Here is a 25,012-nt window from a genome sequence, read left to right on the forward strand (position 1 = left end):
GGGGGCGGGCTCAGCGGCGGAAGTGGCGGGGCTGGAGATCTCCTTCCGTTCTGAGGCGCTGCGGTGGCCCCGGAGCCGGACTACAGTTGGGGCTGGAGAGTGAGGCGGTGCTGAGATGGAGCAGGTGGGTCCTGCAGAGGTCACTGGGACCAGGTGGTGGTACGAGGGCTATCTCTTGCGGATACCGCTTCGCTGCCCGATGTCCGTTCTCGATTCCGTCCGACCTTTCTCACGCCCCCCGCACTCCAGGTTCCGCCCCCTTCTAGCCCCCGGCTGCACTTTTCCGCGCGCAGTGTTGGGGGTCTCAGACTCTGACCTTCGGAAGCCACGCCTAGAAGGCCGGGATAAGGACCCGGGAGGGCGTCCGGGATTGACTTCCAAAGCCTCTCTCTTAACTGTGAGGGCAGAGACGAGGGGACTGTATCTAGGTATTGGAGGCGGGAGGGGGGAGGGGTCAGAATCTGGAGAAAAACGTACACATTCCGTTAGGTTTGCAGTCTGCGTCTCCCTGTCATCCGCTGCCTCCCCAACTTCCTCTGGAAACGGCTGTGAATAACTTCCTGTATTCAAAGGGCCCTTTAAAGTATCTTTCTTGAGTTCTTAGAGGTCACAATACCGTTGACAATTGTTCCTAATTGACAGGTGTCCCTCCCCCATACCTTTGGCTTCCAGCGCATCTCCAGATTTCTTCCTTCTAATCCTCTGACATGAGGGCAGAAGTACCGCTTCATATTCTGCCCTGTTGCCCAACCCCTCTCTCTATGCACTGCTTCTGGATGGTTTCTTGTACTCATATAGCATCAGCTTTACCCCAGCTCAGTACCTAAATCACTGGCACGACCTCTCCGTGGATCTCCAGACTAGACTGTCCAGTTGCCAGCGGGACACCTCCCCTTCAGATAGAATTCACTGGGTCTAAATTTGAACTGATGTTTTCCTGCAGATTCATTCTTCCTCTGCTAGCCAACTCTAGCAAGAAACTTGGGGATTATCTTCCATTTCTTCTTTTCTGTCAATTCCTACATCTCAGAAGTGACCTGGTACAGCTCACTTCCTGACCCTCTTACTCCGTCTTCTCCACTGTTACCACTCTTGTTGACTTATTTCTCACCAGGTTGACTGTATTAGCTTCCCATAATCTTCCAATCACAACTACTTGCAACCCAGTCTCCAGTTTTGCAAACCATTTAGAACACAAGTCTGATTGTGTTGCTTCCTTGCTTAGAACTCTTTTATGGCTTTCCATTGCCTGCAGAAAAAGGCTGAATCTCTGGCGTGACTAACAGAGCTCTTTGTAATCTGACGTCCTCCCTAGTAATCTCCTGTGTGCATCCTAGGGTCCAGTAACATTGTGCTACTGGATGTGCCTTGCTGTTCATGTTTCTCTGCCATTGCACACACCAGTAGTTGCACACTACTTGTCCTTTAGTGACTTGCTTGTCATTTCTGCATCACTGCTGCCTCCACCCTGCAAGGTGAATTGCCCCTCTGTGTCCCCTTAGCACTCTGGCCATAATAGCATTGTGGCTGAGAATTATAGGTTCCTGAATCAGACTGCTTGGGTTCTTTTTTTTTTTTTTTTAAAGATTTTTTTTAAAGATAGACACAATATCCTTACTCTGTAATTTTATTTATTTTTATATGGTGCTGAGGATCGAACCCAGTGCCTCACATGTACCAGGCAAGCACTCTACCACTGAGCTATAACCCCAGTCCCCAGACTGCTTGGGTTCTGATACTGTTTTGTAACCTTGTTGAAGTCAGTGCCTCAGTTTCCTCATTTGTAAAGTAGAGAGAATAATGTGCCTTCCTCATAAGAGTTGTTGTGAGGCTTAATTGAAAGTGTATGTACAGTGCTTAAAACTGTCAGACACATGAATGCTCAATAAATTAATGTTAGTTATTATGATTACCTAAGAACAATCTCGCCTATTGCCTTGGTGCATACCTGTAATCCCAGTGATTTCAGAGACTGAGGCAGGAGGATCTGCAGGTTTGAGGCCAACCTGGGCAACTTAGTAAGATCCTGTCTCAAAATAAAATAAAAAGGGCTGGGAACGTCCCTCAGAGCACTTGCCTAGCATTTGGGAGGCCTTGAGTTCAATCACCAGTAATGTTAAAAAAAAAAAAAAATAGTGTAGTTCAAGTCTAGTTCACTGGCTCTGATTTTTAATTTCATAGGCAGCTTGATGGTAGTAGGTGTGGCTTGCTTCTCACTCTTTCCTGGGGCCATAAAGTCTGGCTCTTTGTCAATAAATAAAATGCTGGGGTGGAGGGCATGGGGGCAGGATCTGGATTTATCAAGTGAGGATTTAATGGTGAAAAAGGCCTAGACTTGATATCAGTCTGCTCAGGAAAACAAAGCTGAAAAGGGAAAATGTTACATGGTAAGCATTAATTCTACAGAAATGCTGGGAACTGAGGGAGAGAAAGGCCAAATGCACCTTCCCAGAGGAGATGACAATTAGTGAGGGGCGTTAAAATGAGAGTATAAATTTACAAGAGAGAGGCAGGCATAGGCTGGAACATGCTCGGAGAAGGGAGAGCTGGGTCCTTGGAACAAAGCTCCAGTGGGTGCTGTAGGGTGAGGGGAGAAGGGAGGTGAGCTGAAGAAGACACAGGTAGCATCCTCTGCTGAGTCTTTTTCTCACTTGGCTGTGAGGAAGTGCCCCTGGCTTAGGAGCCAGGGTTACTCTGGGGAAGTCTGAAGTACCTGGTATTTGGAGACAGGCTCCATGGGGTGGGGTCCCTTTGCATGCCTCTGGTTGGGTCTAGGCCAGTGTCAGGACTTTTGTTCCTGCTCTTGTGCCTGCCTGGGATGCCCTTCCTCCTTGCCTCTGGCTGATAGCTGCTGATTCTTAAGGCCTGGGCTTTGATGTCCTCTCTTCCCTGACATCCCCTACTCCAGCCCTGGGATCCCACAGTCCTTTGTTCATTCCTCCCTGAAAATGCTGATTTCAGCGTGAACCACACATTTATCTGTAAATCTTCCTCCCTGAATTAGAGCCCCTGATGGAAAAGAACAGGGTCCTGCAACCCCAGGGACTGACCTGGTATCTAGCACGCTGTAGGCTCTCCATACCTGGGGGTTGCATTCACTTGAGCTCCCACACACCTAGGTTTGTTTGGGAGGGTAGTGTGGGTGAGGCCACTAATCCTGCACATTTGGCAGCTCACCCTTGTTCAGTTGAGTGGTGGAGCTTATTGGCTCCATTTTATAGATGAGAAAGCTGAGAATCAGGGTCACTCAGCAGGAATTTGAAGAACTGTCTCCTGACTCCAGGACCACAATTTCTCTCAGAAATTGCTTCAGGTCCCACCTTCGAAGGGGGCAGAGGATAAGGTGGTTATCCCACACGGCCAGTTGTGTGTCCTTCTGAACTTTGGCTGGGAAGAAGTTAATACTGGCCTTTGTGCTGGGAGGAGCCTATGCTGACCAGAGGCTCCCCCACCCCCACCTTTGCTGGAGAGGATTGAGAGGTCTGCCCTCTGCATGACTAGCTCTTTCCAGACTGACGTTGGGGACTGGGCTTCCTCAGCCCTAGTTTTACCTAACAGCATTAAGGAGTGAGACTGGGCTTGACTCACTGGCCTCTGAGTAGGCCCAGGGTCATGGGGTCACTGAACTGGGGGCATCCCTGACATTCAGCCCGGCCTCACATGGGAGGAGGTGGGAGGGCTGTGCAGATCCTCTTGTTGGGGTTTTTCAGTGAACTGCTCCAACAGAACCTCCCTCTACAGGGAGGAGGGGTGTTCAGTGAAGAATCTGGCTTCTGTTTCCACTTGACTCTTCCACTTCCCCAGAAGGAAGGAGAAACACAGCCAGGCCTTGGCTCTGTGCTCTTATTTGCCATGCCCTCCACTCCTTAAATTTCCACTTCTCTGGGCAACTTTCCAAACCTTCTATGGGAGAACAGGTAGGGGCTAGAAGGCCAGCTGTTCCCAGGCTGAGGGCAGGAGCCACTGAACCCTGAATTACAGGAAAACTCAAAATGTGCCGTCCCTGGCCAGCTGCCTGAGGCTAGGGCCCTTCCTGTCTCCAGCAGGACTGGTGAACTCTCAGTTTGGGCAGAGTACTCTGCTGGACATGCCTGTCCAGGGCCCTGCCTCTCATGCCATATCCATAGAGGGCAGTACTAGTAGTAGTAGCTACCATTAATTAAGCACAGACGCTGTGCATATAGAGTTTCTAATTCTTTTAAGCTCTGTGAATTGTGCACTATCTTATCCTCATTTTATAGATAAGGAGACAGAGATTCAGAGAGCCTCAGTGATTTGGTCAAGGGCACACAGTCTAATAAGGAATGAGCTTGGGCTTTTGATTCCAGATCTGGTGCTGACCCCAAGACTTGCACCCTCTCTCTGTTCCAGGGTAGACATTATGGACATACACATCAACTAACTTACTAGACATGTGCTATGGCCAGGCACTGTGGCCTGGGCTTCAAGGGCTTGAGAAGAGACAGCCTTTTGGCTCAGGTGTGCTGTGGATAAGGGAGGTGCTGACCCAGAGTCGTGAGAGGTTGGGGGAGCTTGGGTGGTAGAGAAAGCTTTGCCTAGGAGGTATCACTTGAACTCGTCTCTGAAGGGTCTGAGTTGTCCCCTAGTGGACATTCCAGAATGAGGAAGCAGAAGGATAAACAACTGTGGTGTGACCTGGGGTCAGGAAACTATGGAGGAGTGCTGAGGCCCTGCTGAGGGGACAGGCATCATCAAAGGAATTCAACTCAGTTTGAGTCTTCTCCTTGCACGTGGGGACCCAGGGGAGGGAGAGGAGCAGCCATCCTGCCTCAGAGTGCCCAGAGAACCAGTTTCCCTTGCCTGCTGTGGAGGGGCTGTGTGGGCTCTGGGCAGGGCAGGCCACCAGATGAGGGCAAAGTCCAGCTGCAGGAGAAGCTGTCAGGACAGGGAGGGGTCAGGTGTGAGTGTCCAGTGTACCTGTGCACCTGCCCCTGGAGAGAAGGATGTAAATCCTGGTTCACATTTCCGGAACATCTCCTGTGAGCCTGGTATGCTTCTGGTACTGGGCACTCAGCAGTGAGCAAAGATAGGAGTCCCTGCATTCCAGTGGAGAAGATGGGTGGTAAACACAGACCAGCAGGGCTCGGGGGTAGTCATGCACATGCCCAGCACATGCAAGGCCCTGGGTTCCATCCCCAGCACTGCAAAAACAAACAAATGAATGAAACAACAACCATGGCTGGGGTTGTGGCTCAGTGACAGAGTGCTTGCCTCATATATGTGATGCCCTGGGTTCGATCCTCAGCATCACATAAAAATAAATAAACAAAATAAAGATATTGTGCCCATGTATAACTAAAAAAAATTAACAAAACAAAACAAACAAACAACAACAACAACCAAAAAAAACTGAACAAAAAACAGACCAGGGCTTGGGATATAGCTCAGCTGGTAGAGTGCTTGCCTTGCATGCACACAGCCCTGGGCTCGATCCCCAGCACCACACACACACACACACACACACATATACACACACACACACACACAAAAAAAAGACTAATGAAGATTTCACACATCAGGAGTGTCAAGTGCTGTGAAGCATAAAGCAGGGAAAGGGATGGGGAGGGGACTGGTCAGGAAAGGCCTCTTCACAGGGACGTTTGCATAGAGACCAGAATGGAGGAGTGAGGGAACCAACAGAGCAAGGGCCCTGGGATTGGAGTGTGCTTGATGTGTCCAAGGACAAGAGACCAGTGGGTTGGAGTGGAGGATTCCAACAAGGGAAGATGAGGACTTGTGGGCCACGTGGAAACTTTGACCCTAACTGGCTGAGCTGAAAGCCACTGGAGGTTTGGAGCACTGGAGAGACGCGGTCAGACTTTTAACAGGATCCCTGTGACTGCTGTGTTGAGAATAGACTTGGGACCAGGATAGGAGGAGGTCAGAACTCTGTCTGTGAAGAGATTATGGTTTGGATAGGGGACCTAGAGGTAGTTGACCAGCAGGCAGATACTGGCTGGATTTGGAAGGAAGAGCCCACAGATTTGTTGATGGTTTGAATGTTAATGGGGAAGAAGCTGTCCATAGTCATTGGCTGGATGGTTCCTTAGCTCTTTGGGTCTCATGACACCTCTCTCCCCAGCCAAAGGCCCCTGGTAGCAGCTGCATTTGCATTTAGCAGTCCCAGCCCAGCTTAGGGGGAAGCCCACAAGGCTTTGTCTCTTCCTGGAATGGGACTGTGGACAGAGCTCTCAGAGTTTTAGTCTTTCCATAATAGAGTCATCCCCGCAGCTCTTGGTAGACATGTGATGATTAAAGGAGATGATGTCTGCAGGGTGCCACGTGGGCAGTGGCCACTGCCAGCTCCTGCTAGTCTGGCCAACAGCAGAACATGAGCAAAGCCAGCCTCCTTCCCCCCAGACCCTTGCTTTCTACCCCTTTGTGGACCTGCCATTAACTTGGGCATCCATAAGGGCTGCTTGACTGAGAACCTCACCCCCAACCCCAGCCAGCAGACATCTCCAGGGCAGTAGCCACTCAGGCTATCTTTTTTCTTTCTTTCTTTTTTTTTTTAGTTGTTAATGAACCCTTAATTTATTTATTTATAGGTGGTGCTGAGAATCGAACCCAGTGCCTCACACATGCCAGGCAAGTGCTCTACCACTGAGCTACAACCCCCGCCCTCAAGGCTGTCTTTCTTTGGAGAGGAGGCAGAACAGGAATGACTGCTGACCCTCATGCAGTGACTATTGTGTCAGGGATGCTCTAGGCCATTACACTGAATGGGTCATTTACTTTTTACAGTAAAAAGTAGGTGCTGTTTTTAATCCCATTTTACAAAGAAGGAAACTGAGACACTGAGAGATGAAGTGGCTAGGAAGGTGGGAATTCAAAGTTTGACCCTTCTGTGGGCTTGAAGTCCAGTCCTCACTTGGCTTCACTGGTTTCCCCCACTTTGTCCTGGGTTATGGACTCCCTGGCCACCCCACCATATACACTGTGGCCATTTCTGAAGGAATGCAGAGCTACCCAGCATGCACAGCCATTTCTGCTCTTCCCCTTAGCTCCGAGAGGACTTGGAGAATCCACACTGCCCAGAAAGGTGGGTCCTTTCTGGGTATAGGTGAGACTTGTCCCCTAGTCAGTTCACACAGCACGGTTCTGTGGAACCAGCTCTAGCTCTAGACACTTTGGCCCAGCCCTCTGAATAAAGTTGGGGGTCAGAAAGGGAAAGGATGGAAGACACAGGTGGTGGGGTGGGCATCTGTCGAGCACTCAGCCCATGGTGCTGGGCTGCTCTAGACACTTCTCAGGCCTCGTTGTCTCCCTGGATGTCCAGCCAGTCCAGGGTCTGGACAGGTTTGTGCACTTTGCAAGTGCAGCAGCTGCAGCTTACACAACAAGTAAGTGGCATTCATCGTGTCACAGACTTGCCTTGGCCAGAAAATGCCCACTGGGAGCTGCCGTCTGTCAAGCTGCAGACAGGTGGTAGGACCTCTGGACTGTGGCTGGAGGGCTGACAAGGACTTCATCTGTGCCCTTGCCACTTAAGACTTTTGGAAATGAGGAACTGGGGTGGGTGGGCGGGAAGGGGGCTCACCATCTTGGCACCTTTCCCTCGTGCATGGAGAGTGGGTAGTGTGGGAGATCAGTCCTGGCACATCCCCGAGGGCCTGTGCAGGGAGCAACCCCCAGCGCTCTATCCCTTCCCAAGATGGGAAACCGCCTTTGCCTGGAGCTGGAATAACTTGGCTTCCATATGATGAGGGAACCAGACTGAGAAGTTTGAGAGCTTGCCCTGGGTCACCCAGCAAGTGAATAGTAGAGTTATTAGGTTTTTAAAAAAATATTTAATTTTAGTTGTAGTTGGACACAATACCTTCATTTTATATATTATGTGGTGCTGAGGATCGAACCTAGGGCCCCTCATATGCTAGGCGAGCGCTCTACTGCTGAGCCACACCCCCAGCCCCAGTTTTGTTTGTTTGATTGTTTGTTTGATTTGTACTGGGGATCTAACCCATGGGTAGTTAACCACTGAGCCCATCCTCAGCCCTTTTTATTTTTTATTTGAAACAGGGTGTTACTAAGTTGCTGAGGCTGGCTTTGAACTTGCAGTCCTTCTGCCTCAGCCTTCAGAGTTGCTGAGATTACAGGTGCCCACCATTATGGCTCGCTTAGAGTTCAAATTTGAACCCAAGCTGTTGAGGGTTCCCCCCACCCCAGAGAGGGGGGATGGTGGTGGGGTATTGAATTCAGGGATCACTTGACCACTGAGCCACATCCCCAGCCCTATTTTGTATTTTATACAGGGTCTTAGTTGCTTTGTGCTTCCCTTTTGCTGAGGCTGGCTTTAAACTCTTGATCCTCCTGCCTCAGCCTCCTGAGCCGCTGGGATTAAGGGTGGTTCTTATCACACATTCCTGAGTGTATCCCACCTGCTCCTGCCATTTTCCTCTTGCATAAAGGGTCTTGCCAGCTACTTGTACATCTGGCCCTCAGTATCTTCTCTTCTGAACATAAATTGGAATTCTTGTGTGGTATGTTTGTGGAAGCTGAGCTACTAAGGCTTGAGGAGAGAGGGGAGAAGGCAGACAGAGAGGGAGGAAATACAGAACATGAAATTTACTGATGTAACAAGTTTTAGGTGTACATCAGGAGGATTAAGTATATTATTGTTGCCTTTTAAAAATGGATAAGGCCCAAGTTAAATCCCCAGTATCACAATAAAATAAAATAAAAACAAAAATAAATAAAAATCCATCTGAACTAGATATGGTGGCAGTGGTGCACTTGTAATCCCAGCAGTTTCAGAGGCTGAGGCAGGCAGATTGCAAGTCCAGGGTCAGTCTGGGCAACTTAGCAAGGCTCTCAGCAATTTAGCAAGACCCTGTCTCAAAATAAAAAATAAAAAGGGCTGGGGCTGTAGCTCAGTGACAGAGTGCTTGCCTAGCATGCATGAGGTACCAGGTCGATCCTTAGCACTGCATGTAACTAAACAACAACAACAAAATAAATAAATAAATAAATAAATAAAGGCATTCTGTCCATCTACAACTACCAAAAAAAAAAAAAATAGCCGAGGGGCTGAGGGTGTAAGTAACAGTGGTAGAGTAAGGACTTAGCATGCTTGAGGCCCTGGGCTTGATCTTCAGTAAAACACACACACACACACACACACACATACACACTTTGAGGAAATGGCCTCACAAAGATCACACGTTTAGGAAGGGGGAAGTCCAGGCTTTGAACCCCAGTCTCAGGGTCCATTCTTTTTCCTTTCTTTCTTTCTCTTTTTTTTTTTTTTGGGGGGGGGGCTGGGGATGGGACCCAGGGGCTCAGGTGTGCTAGGCAAGTGCTATACCACTGAGCTATCTCCCCAGTCCCAGTCCATTCCTTTTTCCAGGATATTGGCTGCTGCCTGAGTCTGTTGCCCAGCCAAAACCCTGTTGTAAGCTGAACTGTTAACTAGCGTGTCCTGGAGAGACAGTCTGGGAAGGGCCTTGAGGCCTGTACCCATCCATTCCCTTTGCCTCAAGAGCTGCAGTAACTTGAATAACCCCTGCACCTGACTTGCCCATCCCCGCCCAGTCTAGGGCAACGGGAACCTCTGAGTCCTTGCTGCCTGCCTCCGTCCCCCCTCCCCACACCTAACAGCTCAGCTTCCACATGTACAGTGTCAAGTCTGCAGCTGTCCCAGGCTGACTGCTTCACGCCACAAGTGCTGTTCCTCTCCTGACACCTCTGAAGGTGCTTGCGGGGCGGGGGGGGGGGGGCAGCTCCCAGGGGCTGGGTGGCAGCCCTGCCATCTCCGTCCTCACAGCTCTCACTCTTGCCTCCCTGTGAGGCCAGGGCATGTGCCATCCTCTGCCCTCTGATGGAGGTCTGGAAACAGCCAGAGAAACAGCGCTTGGGGAACTGATGGGGCTGTGTTCAGGCCAAGGCATGTTTCACTCTCTAGCCTGGTGGAGCTCAAAGGCTTTTTTTTTTTTTAATATTTTTTAGTGTTGATGGACCTTTATTTTATTCATTTATTTATATGCGGTGCTGAGAATTGAACCCAGTGCCTCACACATGTGAGGCAAGCACTCTACCACTGAGCCATAACCCCAGCCCCTCAAAGGCTTTTTGAAGTCATGTGAATGAGCCACACTTTTACACTGTAACCTGGGGGACTCTGCAGCCACTGTCACTCACAGCAGTCCTTTTTGGTTTGTTTCTTTAATTTTGGTGCTGGTGATTGAATCTAGGGCCTTGTGTATGCTGTACACATGCTCTACCACTGAGCTACACTCCCAACAGTCAGGTTTTTATGTTTTACATACTGAGGTTCTGAGTAAAAAAAAAAGAATTAAGTTTCTCTTGATTAAAAAAAGGAATTTAAGCTGGGTGCTGTAGCGCACACCTGTAAGCCCTGAGGCTGGGGAAGCGGAGGCAGGAGGATCCCGAGTTCAAAGCCAACCTCAGCAATTTGGCAGGTGCTAAGCAACTCAGTGAGACCCTGTCTCTAATAAAATACAAAATAGGGCTGGGGATGGGACTCAGTGTGCTCCTGAGTTCATCCCCGGTACCCCCCTTCCCCCCAAAAAAAGGAGTATATAAAACCACTCAGAATCAGTGACTGCCCAAGATCAGGTGCAGGTCTCTTAATTTGGGACCCAGGCTCTCTGTGGACTTGGAGTTGCTTGGTGAGGAGGCTGATGTGGAACCCCTTCCGCTGACTCTTGGCCACTCCCCCTCCCACTGAGCCCAGGGCCTGGTCCTGTGCCCCCTAGCTGCTTCAGCGCTCCTGGATCCCAGCACCTCTGCTCTAAGCCTCGTCTCATCTCTCACCCAGGGACTTCTGGGTGTGTGAGTGTCAGTGTGGTTGCCACTCCAAGTGAGTCTCACATCTAAGCTATTGTGCCACCCAAGTCCTGTGTCCAGGGAGGGAGGTGGAAACCAGGACGAGCTGGGGAAGGAGGTGGGGAGGGGCACGGATAGAGGTGATGGGGGCGGAAGCACCAGTCCTAAGGGTAGAGAGGTGGAGAGGAAAAATCCCAGACAGACATGCGGGACATCCCATCTGAGGGCTCTGGACACCCTCATACATTCCTGACGGGAATGCATACTGCAAAGGGAATTTGGCAGCAGCCTAACAAGACCACACACGCAGCTTGACCCAGCAATTCCACTTCGAGGAATCTGTCCTGAAGATACACTTCCAGCAACAGGAAAATAACTACATACTATGTTTTTCATTGTAGCATTTCTGATCGTTACAAATCTAAATGTTTCTTCATAGGAGGTGAATTGGCTCAAATGTGGCTCATCACAAATGAAGTACTAGGGCTGGGGAGGTAGCTCAGTGTGTACAAGGTCATGCTCCAGCACGAAGAGAGAGAGAGAAAAAAAAAGGGTACTTAACAACCTTATAAATTAGGAAGATCTCTATAGGGAGACATAATAGGGAGTGATTTCTAAGATATATTGTTAAGTGAAAAAAAAAAAACAAACCCAAAACAGCATCTGTGACAGGCCACTGTATATATAAGAAAGATACAAGATATATATATATATATATATATATATATATACACATATATATATAAAGAAATACAGGAGTGTAAATCAAGATACTAAATAAGGGCCCTGGGTTCAATCCCTAGCACCATAAAAAAAAAAAGGACACTTAAAGAGAAGTTACTCTTATGATTGAAATCTGTCCCCTGCCCCCCCCCCCCTTGCAAAAAAGGATACATCAAAGTGCTGTCCCCTGAACCTCAGAATGTGACCATTGTCTGGAAATGGGTTCATTGCAGATTTATGAGTTAAGCTGAGCTCATGTTGGAGTGGGGTGGGCCCCTAATCCAATAGGACTAGTGTCCCTATAAGAAGACAGCCATGTGAAGATGCTGCAGTGGAAGCATCATGTGACAACAGCCTAGAGTTACACAGCTGCAGGACAGGGAATGCCTGAAGTGGCTGGTGACAGCCGGACCCGGGAAGAGGCAAAAAATCAGAGGGGAGTATGGCTCTGCCTTGGTTTTGAACTTTAGCTTCCAGAACTATGAGAAAGAAAAATGGTTTTTTCTTTTCTTTTTTTCTTCTTTTGGTATTGGCAGTTGAGTCCAGGGGCGTTTTACCACCGAACTACCTCTCTAGTTCTTTTTATTTTTTGGTACTGGGGATTAAACTCAGGGGCACTCATCCACTGAGCCACATCCCAGTCCTATTTTTTTTTTTTTTTTTTTTAATTTAGAGACAGGATTTCACTGAGTTGCTTTGTGCTTCACCATTGCTGAGGCTGGCTTTGAACTCGGGATCCTCCTGCCTCATCCTCCTGAGCTGCTAGAATTACTGGCATGCATTACCATGTCTGGCCCTCTCTAGTCCTTTTTATTTTTATATTTTTAATCTTGAGGCAGGGTCTTGCTAAGTTGCTGAGGTTCTTGCCAAATTGCTGAGGCTGGTCTCAAACTTGTGATCCTCCTGTCTTAGCCTCCAGAGTTGCTGCGATACAGGCATGGACTACCAGCAAATTGGTAGATCAGGGACGCTAGGCCTCTGGAGCTCCTTTTCTCTTAGGATTTATGAGAGCCCTATGTTTGCACAGCATGTTAAGGAATCCCTGTGGGCTTTGGTGGTCTTATCTGTAAAATAGAAGGAACCATCCTTCTCTGCGTGGGCATGGACACCATGGTAGAAGTTCAGGCTTTGGGCAGCAGAACACTGGGCTTACCTTGGAAATGGCAGGCTCTCGCTCTCTTTAGGCTTTTCTCTGTTCCTTTCTGCTGCATACAAGGAGCTGAGGGCCAGGAGCCCCTCTGGAGTGTTTGTTTATTCAGCAGTAGTTGTGAACTACTACATGCATTGTGTTGAGTACCAGGGAGACCGCAGTGACCATGTCACCCACCCTTGAGGTTTACAGAAGTTCTACTAAGAGAAAGGGTGAACCATAAACTAGAACAGTAGAGATTCCAGACAATGAGGAGTTGGCTGAGGAGGTTAAAGCAGTGTGACATACTGTGCTCTGAGTGGGGAGGGACGCTGAGCCAAGGGCCTTTGAACTGCCTTTGGAAGAGCTGTGGAAGAATATTCCAGACAATGGAGAGAGTCAGATCCTGGGGCCGGAGGCAAATCAGGGCTGCCACATTGAGGGATTTGAAAGAAGGCCATGTTGTGGTAGTGGTAGTGAGATGGGGCTCCCTGGTAAGAGCTGGGCAGAGGCCACCCCCAGAGGGACTGATGAGGAGAGGGCCTGCTGTCCCATGAGTGGCAGAAGCCCTGGGGTGGTGCTTTGTAAAGCTTCCTTTGGCCACAGTGTGGGGAAGGGGTAGTTAAGGGGTGCGAGAGGCGGCCTGAAGATCCATGAGCAGCCACCGGCCGGAGGTGATGAAAGTTGGGCCTGGGGTGGCGGTGAGGGGGTGGAGTTGGAGAGAAGGTCCAAGATGTCTGCAGAGCGCGCGCGCGCACACACACACACACACACACACACACACACACTCTTCGGAGTTCCTCCCAGTTGCCATGGATTAGTGGTGGAGGGGAGGGCTGGCTGCTGGGAGGGAAAGTGGCTTTGTGCTGGGAAAACAAAGAACAGAGCCTGGGGCCTCTTCTCCTGGGGGTGGTGCAGGCCAAGAGGCTGTTGACAGGACCAGAGGCTGACCACCAGGCTGGGCTTGGCAGGAACAGGCTGTGTCCCTGGGCATCTGGGAGTGGGTAGGTGCCCAGCTGAGGAGCCCCAGGGCCCTCCAGGGTGAACCATGGGGCTGCTGGGCTCTTGGCAGGGAGGGCAAAGAAGGGCAGAGAGTAGGAGGGATGCTCACTGCCCTCCCAGCCTGGGAAGCCAGACCCATGGAGGGAATTTGGGCAGAGACTGTCCTGGATTGTGGGGTTGGGATAGGGTGGGGCGCCAGATGTTTTTGGAACAAATGAGGGCCCAGGGGATATATGTGGCCTTCAAGACCCTGACAGCCACTTCCCTCTTTCCTAGCCCTGCTGCTGAGGCCCTGCCTTCCCCACCCCAACGTGGGGCCACCAGGATGAGCACACGACCCCGGGAACTGACTCGTGACTTGGAGCGCAGCCTGCCAGCCGTGGCTTCCCTGGGCTCATCATTGTCCCATAGCCAAAGCCTCTCATCACACTTCCTCCCACCACCTCCAGAGAAGCGCAGGGCCATCTCTGATGTCCGCCGCACCTTCTGCCTCTTTGTCACCTTCGACCTGCTCTTTATCTCCCTGCTGTGGATTATCGAGCTGAACGTGAGTAGGGGCAACGCTGGAGGGACAAGCTATGTTTGGGAGTCACCCCTGCGCAGTTCAGCATCTACTGCGTGGGGGGATTGTCTCTTCCATTGGGTTGATTATCTGGGACTAGTGAAGAACAGGAGACAAGAACAGTTGCTGTCATCTGCATGAAGAAAACGGGGCTATGACCAGCTGAGTCTTTTGGCTGCTGCTGCTCAACAAGTTTGAGAAGGAGGGGGTTGAACAGACCCGCTGGGTGCTGAGCTGGGCGCTTGGCTCTGCACCATGCTGCCCCCTAGTGGAAGTGGAGGACAATCAGAGCTGGCTGAGCCCATGAAACTATCTTGTCTTCTTTCTGCCCTACTTTATTGTCTGGCTCTAATTCATTCATTCATTCAGAGAACATTTTTTGAGTTCCTGCTCTGCCCAGGCATTGTGCTAAAAGCAGAGGGACAGTGGGAAGGAAAACAGTAAAACTCTGAGTTCCTCATGGCTCTGGTTTTGGTGAGATGCCACCTCGTGCTTGGAGACAGAACTGTCTCACCCTATCCCACACAGTGCTCGCCACCGCAGGAACACAGTCTAGCTGGTGGCGGGGCCTCATCTGACCTCAGCACTCAGAGCAGGGTGTCCCAAGCCTGGTCTCACCCCAGCTCCTCTGTTCACCGTGACCTCAGCCCCTTGGGGCCTCCCTCTGCTTTCCTCTGCAGCGTGGGCTCCCCATCAAGGTTCTGAGTGACAGTAGCCTGGTCTTAACTTGAGTGATAGGAAAGCAAAGCCTCTCTCTTTTTCTTACTTTTCTTTTTTTCTCTCCTCTTCTTTCCCCTTTTCTTCTTTCCTCCCTTTCTGCCTCCCTCCCTCCCTCCCTCCCTTCCTTCCTTGGTCTCACTGTGTTGTCCGGGCTGGCCTTGAGCTTGTGGGCTCAAGTGGTCCCCCTGCCTCAGCCTCCTGAGTAGCTGGGACGGTAGGCGCATGCCACCACACTGGTTGACAGTGCCTTTCTTTATAGAAGTGGAGTTTGGGGAAGGGGCTGGCATAGGTATAGAGACAATAAGTTTTATTTGGGGCATGTTGGTCTGAAAAGAAAGGCAGGGCTCAGGGCAGGTGTCTGTCCTTTGTGCACCAGAGATGAGATGGCACTGTCAGTGAGCTGGAGCAGCTGCCATGGAGGGCCCTGGGGCATCTTAACAATGAAAAAACTGAGACCCAGCAAGGTTCAGGGCTTTTTGCAGAGCTTCTGAGTGCTCAGAATCCTTCCTTTCAAAGGTTCCAACTAATACAAAGCAAAGAAGAAAATTCACACACAGCCTATGTTCAATCCAGATTTTATAACTGGAGAAGGGCTGAAAATTTTTTGATAATTTTTCTTTTGAGATTATTTGGCTGTCAGGTGAGAAGACTCAGCAGTCCTCATGTGTACTTGAGATTCCTGCAAAGAGAATCTAACCACAAATTGTTTTCAAATGTAATGAAAATGCCAGAATACTGGATTTAACTCTTCGTAGAATCCCTGTAATGTTTCCCCTGGATGACACTTAATGAAAATTTTATTAATTTTCAGTTTCGTAGTTCTATCTTGGTATTTTGGACTCTATGTATTTTCAGTTCTCTAGCAGACTGTGTTGTCCAGGCAAGGACACCTGTTGGGTTGTGTGACCAGCAGAGAGACTGGCAAATCAGGGAGTGAAACATGATTATTGAGTCCTGATCTGGGTGGTGCTAGTGGGTCCCCATGCTGTGTGTGACTGAGGGACCTGGTCCGGCATTCAGAGCCACAGAGACTGCAAAGGGTAGGAGGGGCTGTGGAGCCCAGGGGCAGGAAGAAGAGGGCAGGGTTGAGTGCCAGACTGGGACTCTTCGGGCAGGCCAAAGTAGAGGTGATGTCAGATTTCATGAAGCCCAGGTGGTCTTGGGGTAGAACCACATGGTGGGGATTGGAGGGGCATTCAAGTGTCAGTGTATGTCCATCAGCATTCAGACTGCTGTCCCTCTTCCTAGCCCCAGGATTTTCTGGAAGCTTTATAAAGATTCCTGGTATTCAGCCTCAGATTCGCACTGAGGCCTGATTGTCAGTGTCTTTAATAAACCCCCTAAATCCAGCACTAAATCCAGATGACCTGCCAGAGGCCAGAAGCCCCAGTCTAGGTGGGTGTGAAGGGTCTTCCTCAGTGGGGTCCCTGGGCTCCATTCCCTGGGGTCACCTCACACCCCCTCCTCTCCAGGGGTGCTGGCACCCCCATCCTTCAGAGGACTCATACCTCAGTCTGGTTCCCAGTGTCCATACAGCCCCTCACCTTCCACACCCCTGACATTGAAGTCTCAGGGATCCTGGTGAAAATGAGGCAGTGAGGTGCCTTCAGCTGGTTCCCTTCTTTCTACCACACACCCGATCTTATCAGGGGACTTGGCTCCCATCCTCGGTCTTTGGGGTAGAGACAGGAGCGAGGACAAGTCTCCTGACTCCCCACACCATCTTCTCTGGCAGGTTGATAGATTTTGTCCATTAAGCCCAAACCTAATCAATTGATTTGCTACCTGGGGCTCTGTCTGACACCACCACCCACCCCGGCCCCCACCACCCACCTCAGTCCCCATCACCTCAGATGGATTATTGGCTGGGAAGGTGGAGCACCACAGTGCTGGGAGGAAAATGGAATTACATGAGAGCAGATTCCCAGCACCTCCCTGCACTGCTCCAAGGCCACCAGACCTGCCGCCCTAGGCCAGCGCACTGGAATCCAGCCCTGCCCGGCTGGGCTGCCTGGCTCCTGGAGGAACAGTATTGGTACCTCTGGCTGAGCTCCCTTGGTGCTTTGGGAACCCCTTTGGGTGGTGGCTTAGCCTTTTTGGCCTCTTCTCCCGGTCCCCCAGCCCCTCCTACCTCCCCCTTCTGGGAGGTGGGGGCAGCCCCGGGGACTCGGCTCTGCCCGCAGAGCTCTTCCTGTCTTCCTCCCCCAGACCAACACAGGCATCCGCAAGAACCTGGAGCAGGAGATCATCCACTACAACTTTAAGACGTCCTTCTTTGACATCTTTGTGAGTGGCTTTGGGAGACCCCAGGGCCCCGGGGGCAGAGGGAGCAGTGAGGTGCCTGCGGCTGGTTCCCTTCTTTCTACCACACACCCAGTCTTATCAGGAGACTTGGCCCCCATCCTCCGTCTTCCAGAAGATCCTCAGTGGGGCCCCACCTTCAGAGAGCCCCAGTGGGATGAGGGAGACAGGATCCCGTCCAAAATCCCATCCAAATTGTCTCAAAGAAATGCTGAGCAGGCTGGGGGCAGTTCACCCTGCAGCTGGGTGGGGACGCAGCTTGCCGCTGACGGTCTGGTGCCCTCCTCGGTTAGGTCCTGGCCTTCTTCCGCTTCTCTGGACTACTCCTGGGCTATGCTGTGCTGCGACTCCGCCACTGGTGGGTGATTGCGGTAAGATGCCATTTTGCCACCACCTGGGGGCAGGGGCTGGGATGGGGGAGGACTCACCCCCAGCCTCTGCCTTCCCTCTTGACCTCTTTCCTTCTCTCCTGTCAGGTCACTACACTGGTCTCCAGTGCCTTCCTCATTGTCAAGGTTATCCTCTCTGAGGTCAGTGGCTCAGTGGGCTTCTCCTAAGAAAGGGCCCTTTCTTTGGCTTTGGGTGTCTGCCTCTGTTGTCAGGGTTGGAATGAGGGGGACTCCTGTCTTTTGATATTTCCAAGGAATCATCCTCTGCTTCCTGCACTTATCCCCCCACCCCAGAAACCAAAGTTCTTCCTACAGCCTAACCCTGGTATGTCCTGCTGCAGACTCAATTAATCCATCTCAGAGGCATGTGCCACAGAGGGTATCTAAGCATATGGTGCCGGGAATGGGGTGTATGATACCAGAGTTGGTGGCTCCAGGAAGGGGCTCTGGGTTTGAGGTGACCCCCGCCCCCCGCCGCTGTGGAACTCAGCCCCCTCCTTCCACCTTAGCTGCTCAGCAAAGGTGCGTTTGGCTACCTGCTTCCCATCGTCTCCTTTGTCCTTGCCTGGTTGGAGACCTGGTTCCTTGACTTCAAAGTTCTACCCCAGGAGGCTGAGGAGGAGCGATGTGAGTCCTGGGGGACAGAGTGAGGGCAGTGAGGGTAAGCCAAGCCCTAAGGGAGGAGAGTTTCAGAAATGAGAGTGAGTTCTGAGCCATTTGCCTCCTAGGAGCAGCTCTAGAGCCTGGGGTGGGGAAAGGGGACCCCAGGCTACTTCTGCATGAGTGTCCTTGGTCTGGGACGATGGCTGCCCATGTCTGCTCCCACAGGGTATCTTGCTGCCCAGGCTGCTGTTGCACGTGGACCCCTGCTGTTCTCTGGCGCTCTGTCTGAGGGCCAGTTCTACTCACCCCCAGAATCCTTTGCAGGTGAGGGCTGGTGGGTGGGGAGCTGAAAGGGAGGGGCTGTGTGAGGCGAGGGTGGGCTGGGCCTGTTCTTTCTGTTCTTCCCTCAGGCTCCCTGGGGAAAGCCAACAACCTCTCCCCCACATCCCTGCACTTCAGGTCCCTGAGCCCTACCCCCTCCCACACTCCCCACCCCCTGCCATTGTCATCTCTGCTTGTTTTCCACAGGGTCTGACAACGAATCAGATGAGGAAGTCACTGGGAAGAAAAGTTTCTCTGCCCAGGTATTTGGCTGCCTACCCTGAGCCTCCTCAGAGTGTGCACCTGAAAGGGCCAGCGCTGGCCTCAGCCAGGGTGGACCTCAGGACTGCTCCTTGGGCCAGACAAGCCCCTTGGTGTGCCCCATGCCTGGGGACCCAGGAGGAGCTGGCACAGCCACAGGCCTCAGGAAGCCCCCAAGACCCCTGGGAGAGCAGCCCAGACCCCATGTCTAACTGGATCAGGCCCCCATCTGACCCCTTCCTGCCTCTCACTCCTGACCAGGAGCGAGAGTACCTCCGCCAGGGGAAGGAGGCCACTGCCGTGGTGGACCAGATCCTGGCCCAGGAGGAGAACTGGAAGTTTGAGAAGAATAATGTAAGAAGCCCCTTTGCTACCTGCCCCTCCTGTGTGTGTTAGAGTTTTCACTCCTTTCCTGAGGCCCGAGGCATATATTTGAGGGTTGCATGGGTTGGAGTCCTATTCCTGCCCCGAGAGGGGGCCCAGGCTGGATCTGACACTTCCTGTCTCCCCCATGTGGGAGCTCAGTCCTCATTCCCTGCTGCTCTGAGCCCTCGGCTCCCACTTTGAAGGGGAAGCCAGGCTCTGCCCTGTGTCCGGTGTTTTGTTTCATGATCAAAACAATATTATCTACAAAGATTGCAGAGAGCTTAGAAAACAGGGAAACACGCCCCAGTCCCTCTCTCTCTAGCCAGTCCCTATGGCAGCCCTTGTTGGCTTAGAGATGTGGTTCTTCATGGTCACAGCTGTAGCTGGACTCCTGTCCTTCAACTTAAGATCAGAAGCTTTCCTCAGAACCACCATTTAATTTTTTTTTTTTTTTAGTTGTTGATGAACCTTTATTTTATTTTATTTATTTTTATGTGGTGCTGAGAATTGAACCCAGTGCCTCACACATGCCAGGCAAGCGCTCTACCACTGAGCCACAGCCCTGGCCCAGAACCACCATTTTTTAATGGCTGCTCAGATAGCCCCCAAATCCTGGTGAAAACCTGTCCTGCCTGTCACTCATTCATGCCACAACCCACCCCATGCTCCTCCCTACCACCCTTCTGTCCCTGCCACAGGAGTATGGGGACACTGTGTACACCATCGAGGTTCCCTTTCATGGCAAGACCTTCATCCTGAAGGTGAGTGAAGGGAGGAGGATCCTGGAGCCTCCTGTTCCATCTGGGGCTTTAGGAAGGGGCTGAGGGACCCCCCTGCAGCACCCCCACCACAGGGAAGGGCTGGTGTGCCCGAGCCCCTCTGACACCACCCACCTCCACCTGTCCTGCCCAGACCTTCCTGCCCTGTCCTGCGGAGCTGGTGTACCAAGAGGTGATTCTGCAGCCCGAGAGGATGGTGCTGTGGAACAAGACAGTGACTGCCTGCCAGGTCAGCCCTGCCTCCCCACATGTGTCAGGGCCCAGCCATATCCTAGAGTGACCAGTAACAACAAGGGGACGTGGCTTCCCCCTCTGTAAAATGCGGTGATGGTCTTAGTGCCTCCTGGGCCAGGGCAGGAGGTGGGAAGCAGGAGTATGCTTGTGGAATGCCCAACCCAGGGCCCACAAAGGGTGATGGCTTTTAGTCCTGGGTCCCAGGCAGGGAGGAGGCTGGTTTAGGAGGTTCCTGACATGTGGACTGTCCCTGGGGCTTTCCTGGCGTGGGCTATACCTCATGTCCCCCTGATGGGCCCTCAGATCCTGCAGCGGGTGGAAGACAACACCCTTGTTTCCTACGACGTGTCTGCAGGGGCTGCAGGCGGTGTGGTCTCTCCCAGGTGAGTATCCCCACACCCTCTTCTCACAGTCAGGCCTCCTTGGGCTCTGTTTTGTTTTGTGTTTTGTTTTTTGTTTTTTGTACTGGACATTGAACTCAGGGCACTCGACTACTGACCCACGTCCCCAGTCCTATTTTGTATTTTATTTAGAGACAGGGTCTCACTGAGTTGCTTAGTGCCTCGCTTTTTGCTGAGGCTGGCTTTGAACTTGCGATCCTCCTGCCTCAGCCTCCCTAGTTTCTGGTATTGCAGGTGTGTGCCACCATGCCCAGCTCTCTTTGAGCTCTGTGCCCCCAGTTCTAACCTTCCCTCCCCCAGGGACTTTGTGAATGTCCGGCGCATAGAGCGGCGCAGAGACCGGTACCTCTCATCAGGAATTGCCACCACACATTGTGCCAAGCCTCCAACGCACAAATATGTCAGGTGAGCCGGGGCCTTGCCTGGGATCATGCCGCAGCCCCTCTCCTGGAAGCAGTGAGCAGCACAGGGTACAGTATGTGCAGCTGGGCACATTCTCCTGCTGAGGTCGTGTTCCTGCTCCCTGTCCCGCCAGGCCTTGCCCCTCCCAGCCCCTAATCCTGTTAATCTTGCTGACTGGAACCAGGCCACCAGGCTGGAGGGACATGTGCGGTGGGCAGCTGGCTGGGATAGATCAGGGTGGGAACTAGTCCAAGAAGCAGGGCTGGGAGCCATGGGGTTGCTCTGGATCTGGCTTCTGGGCTTCATCTTCCTGCCTCAGGAGACTCGGGTCCCCCGAGGGTCCCTTTCCTCCTCCTCCTCCTCCATCCCCTTAGCCTCACCGTTCTCTTGGACCACGCAGGAGTCCCCTCAGAGTAAGAGAAGTGGGGTCTTCCTGTGCCTGTCCCAGGCTTCCTTCTGCTTCTCCCCACCCTCTAACCCCGACTGCAAAGCCGCGGGCCTCCTGTGGGTCTCACGCTTCCCCGCAGAACGCTCTTCTTAGAATGTGAGATTGGGGCTCTCGGCCCTGCGAGGGACTTGCTGGGTGAAGGGCAAGCTTGTTTCCACTCTGGGTGCCAACTTCCTTATCTCTGGAGTGGGCCTAAGCGTGCTCAGTGGCCTGAGGGAGAATGAAAGGCCATCAGAGGTGAACTGGGTCCCAGCCCTGATGGCCTCCTGGGAAGGCGCCCTCTTCTGGAGGCTGACGGCACACGTGCTCCCTGAGTTGGGCAGGGGTGAGGAGTGGCAGGCACCCTTTCACAGCCAGAGCTGACCTCACTCACATCCCTGGGCAGAGCTGGTGAGGGCTGAAAAGATAGCGAACTCTCTGCCATTGGGGTGCACAAGCACCAGCAACTGTTGGAGGAACAACACCAAGTGGGTGGCACTGACGGCTGATACCCCAGCTTCTGGACACCAGGTGTGAGCCTGCTGAGACAGGGTGCAGTTCTTGGACCAGCATCTGCACTCCCTCTTCCATCCCAATGCAAGCTGGGCCTGGAGCAGACAGTGGGGTGGGCAGGGGCCTTGCTGGCTCCCGTGTGCCCCTCCCTCAGTGATAACTCTGTCCTCAGGGGAGAGAATGGTCCTGGGGGCTTCGTCGTGCTCAAATCAGCCAGCAACCCTCGAGTCTGCACTTTTGTCTGGATTCTTAACACAGATCTCAAGGTGGGCACCCGGGGCTATGAGTCAGGCCTGTGGGGTGGAGGGGACACTGCTCCTGGCTTGGTTGCTGAGTGACCTTGAGGGCTCTCTGCCTTGCTCAGGGGCCCCTACTCAGCCCACTTTGTGACTTGAGGATTAGGGCAGGGTCCAGATGGTGTTCTAGCCGCGAGTTGCAGGAGGACACGGGCCTTCCCCATCTTACCTCTGATCCTGAGGCCCTGAAGTGGGGTGGCTGGCTGCCAGCCCAGACCCACCAGCTCTGTTTGTGTGGCTGCTGCCAAGCCCCAGGCACAGCGTGTTCTTCCCACCAGGAGTGCGGGGAGCAGGGCCCAGGCAGGATCCCAGAGCCGCACCTGCATTCTGGCCAGAGCACTCCTCCCAGTGCCAGCTTGAGGGGGAGGCCCTGCTAAGGATGAGCCATGGTGTGACTTCTTCCTGCCTCCCCCAGGGTCACCTGCCCCGGTACCTCATCCACCAGAGCCTCGCAGCCACCATGTTTGAATTTGCCTTTCACCTGCGGCAGCGCATTGGAGAGTTGGGGGCCCGGGTGTGAACATGCCCTTCTGCTACCCTGCAGGTCGGGGTACTGCCGCCACAGCCTCCAGAGCTAGAAAGGGGGGCTGGTTGGGCTTTCCATGGCCCACAGAGAACCTGGCCCCAAGCAGTGGGTAGCACTTTGGTCCCAAGCTACTTCCCTGCCCTGAGCCGCACTGTCTGGAACCACGGTCCTGAGCAGGTGTGGGGTGGAGCATGTGGACTCTGGAGGCTGCTGGCTGAAGAAGTGGGGTCTGTCCTGCTGATGTTTACATGACATCCCTGCCCTCTGGAGAAGTTGCCATCCCGGACTTTGTCAGGGGAGAGCTGGGATGGAAGCTCAGACTTGGTTTCAGAGGGCCAGCGCCCTGGGCAAGACAGAGCAGGGCAGAGCAGCCTGTCACCAGTGTTAAGGTGAAGGAGCCTTCGTCTGCCTCCTTTGTTATCAAGGTTTTTTAGAGTTATTTAAAGGGTCTGGGACCTTTTTCCATATGCACCTGTGGAGGAGTGGGGGCAAATGAGGGGGCGGTGGGTGCTGGTAGTGAATTTCTGCCTCTCCCAGGTTGTCCCTCTCTCCCCAGGCCTCCTTGGGGACCTTTGTAATTTGAGCCAATTAAACACATGAATGAAAAAAAAAAAAAAAAAGCCCTTTCTGCTTCTGCTGCCTTGTCCTGGGCCTGGGTCTCCTCACTCATGAGTACATCAAAGAGCAGCCCTTGGATGGGGAAGGAGTGGGTCACTAGCATACAGCAAGGCCACCCGTCATGAGCTCACCCAGGAGGAGCAAGCCCTGGCTGCTTCAGCCCAGCTGGTATGTTGTAAGAGAGCAGTGTCCCCTGGGCCAGGGTTGGAAGTGGAAGAGCCACCATCAGCGTCATAGCAGGTCTTGATTGTCCTGGGTCTGGAGTCCAGGGGGTCCTTTAGGTGGGCCCTGGGCTTCAGGGTCCCTGAGGCACCTCTGGGATCCCAGGACCCTGGGACCCTTGGGTTCCACTCTCCTCCAAACACACACTAGGGCAGCTTGGAGCTGGGCCTTACCCTCCTCCTGGCCTCCTCCCCACCTGACCCCTGCTGTCCTCTGAATGGTTCATTTTGTTCTGAGTCAGGTGATCCTATCTTGGTCCCAGAAACAGGTGTGTGACCCTGGGCAAATCTATCTCTGAGCCTCCATTTCCCACTTGATAGTAATGGAAGCAGCATCAGGATCAGGAGATTAGATGTGCAGAATCGGTGTAGTGCCTCAGCAGTCAGCATGCAGGTCTGTGACCAGCCCAGCTGGGAGCTCTGCTATCTCCACTGGCCATCCTCAGCTCCTGTCACTACCTCTTCCAGGGCCTTTGCTTGCTCCGCTCTGTGATTCCCTTGTTTCTCATGCCTCCATGCCCTGGACACCAGCTTCTTGTACCATGAGTTGCTCCCTGGGGGGCTGGGCAGCAGATTTACCTTTCTCCCCATGAATGACTGCTGGTCCCACACCCAGAGCTCTTCTGGCCATCCTGTTATAGCCAGAAAACAGGGAAAGTGAGGCCCAGAGGGGACAGGGACTGGGCCATAGTCACATAGCCTGTTTATGACTGACTTGGGACTGGAGCCAGGTCTTCTGACTGCTCCTCCTCAGAACCCCTGTGTTCCCACTTCACCCCATTCCTCCTTGCATGGGTGTCAGAGGTAGAATCGAGGGCCACATGCCCCCTCCACCCTGACTGGATCTGCTTAGAGAGACCACTGACCACAAGGAAGGAAAACCCAGACAGAGGTCCATGCTGCAGGACTCCAGGTGTGGGGGTGGCATCCATTCCCCTTGCTGATAATATATGGTGGTTGGGAACCCGAACTTTGGTGCACTGTCCCTCCCGGTCCAGGGGGCCCAGCTGAGGATGTGCCCTTGAGCCCAGGAGAGGAGAAAGTGGGGGTGGGGGGGACCTGGCAGTCTTGGAACAGAGCGAGGGGCATCAGTCCCTGCTCTCTCCTGCTCTGTTTACAGACAAGTGCTGTCCTCCCTGGGCAAGGGGAACAGGCGGGGCAGAGGGCAATGCCAAGGTAGCACGAGGCTGGGCATGTGCCTGGTCTGAGACAGTGTCTGCAGAGTGTCAGATGCTTGGCGGTGCTGATCTGAAGACCCCTGTGCCCACCAGAGCACTTTGTTCCCTTCAGAAACTAACCTCTGACCTGGGGGCAGCCAGAGTCCAAAAGCCCCAACCCCTGTCCTAGACTCAGAGCCCCCCCCCCACCAGTGAGCCTTGGCTCTGCTTATAGCATCTGACGCCAGAGGGGCC

At 52.7% G+C, this 25,012-nt stretch overlaps 1 protein-coding gene across 1 annotated transcript; it reads left to right on the forward strand.

Moving 5' to 3' along the window:
• Positions 1-13: 13 nt before the first annotated feature.
• Stard3 (StAR related lipid transfer domain containing 3) lies at positions 14-24,911 on the forward strand. Its single transcript, XM_046420490.2, has 15 exons — positions 14-124; positions 13,937-14,207; positions 17,151-17,228; positions 17,537-17,614; positions 17,720-17,773; positions 18,142-18,259; positions 18,461-18,559; positions 18,764-18,819; positions 19,079-19,171; positions 19,882-19,944; positions 20,096-20,191; positions 20,500-20,579; positions 20,898-21,002; positions 22,112-22,205; positions 22,651-24,911. The coding sequence occupies exons 2-15, from the start codon at positions 13,986-13,988 to the stop codon at positions 22,753-22,755; spliced, it is 1,341 nt and encodes a 446-aa protein (XP_046276446.1). The 5' UTR covers positions 14-124; positions 13,937-13,985; the 3' UTR covers positions 22,756-24,911.
• Positions 24,912-25,012: the final 101 nt, after the last annotated feature.

Source organism: Marmota monax, unplaced genomic scaffold, assembly GCF_021218885.2.
Source record: "Marmota monax isolate L192 unplaced genomic scaffold, Marmota_monax_Labrador192_F-V1.1 WCK01_AAM20220418_F8-fsc00064, whole genome shotgun sequence".
Classification (NCBI taxonomy): Eukaryota; Metazoa; Chordata; class Mammalia; order Rodentia; family Sciuridae; genus Marmota; species Marmota monax.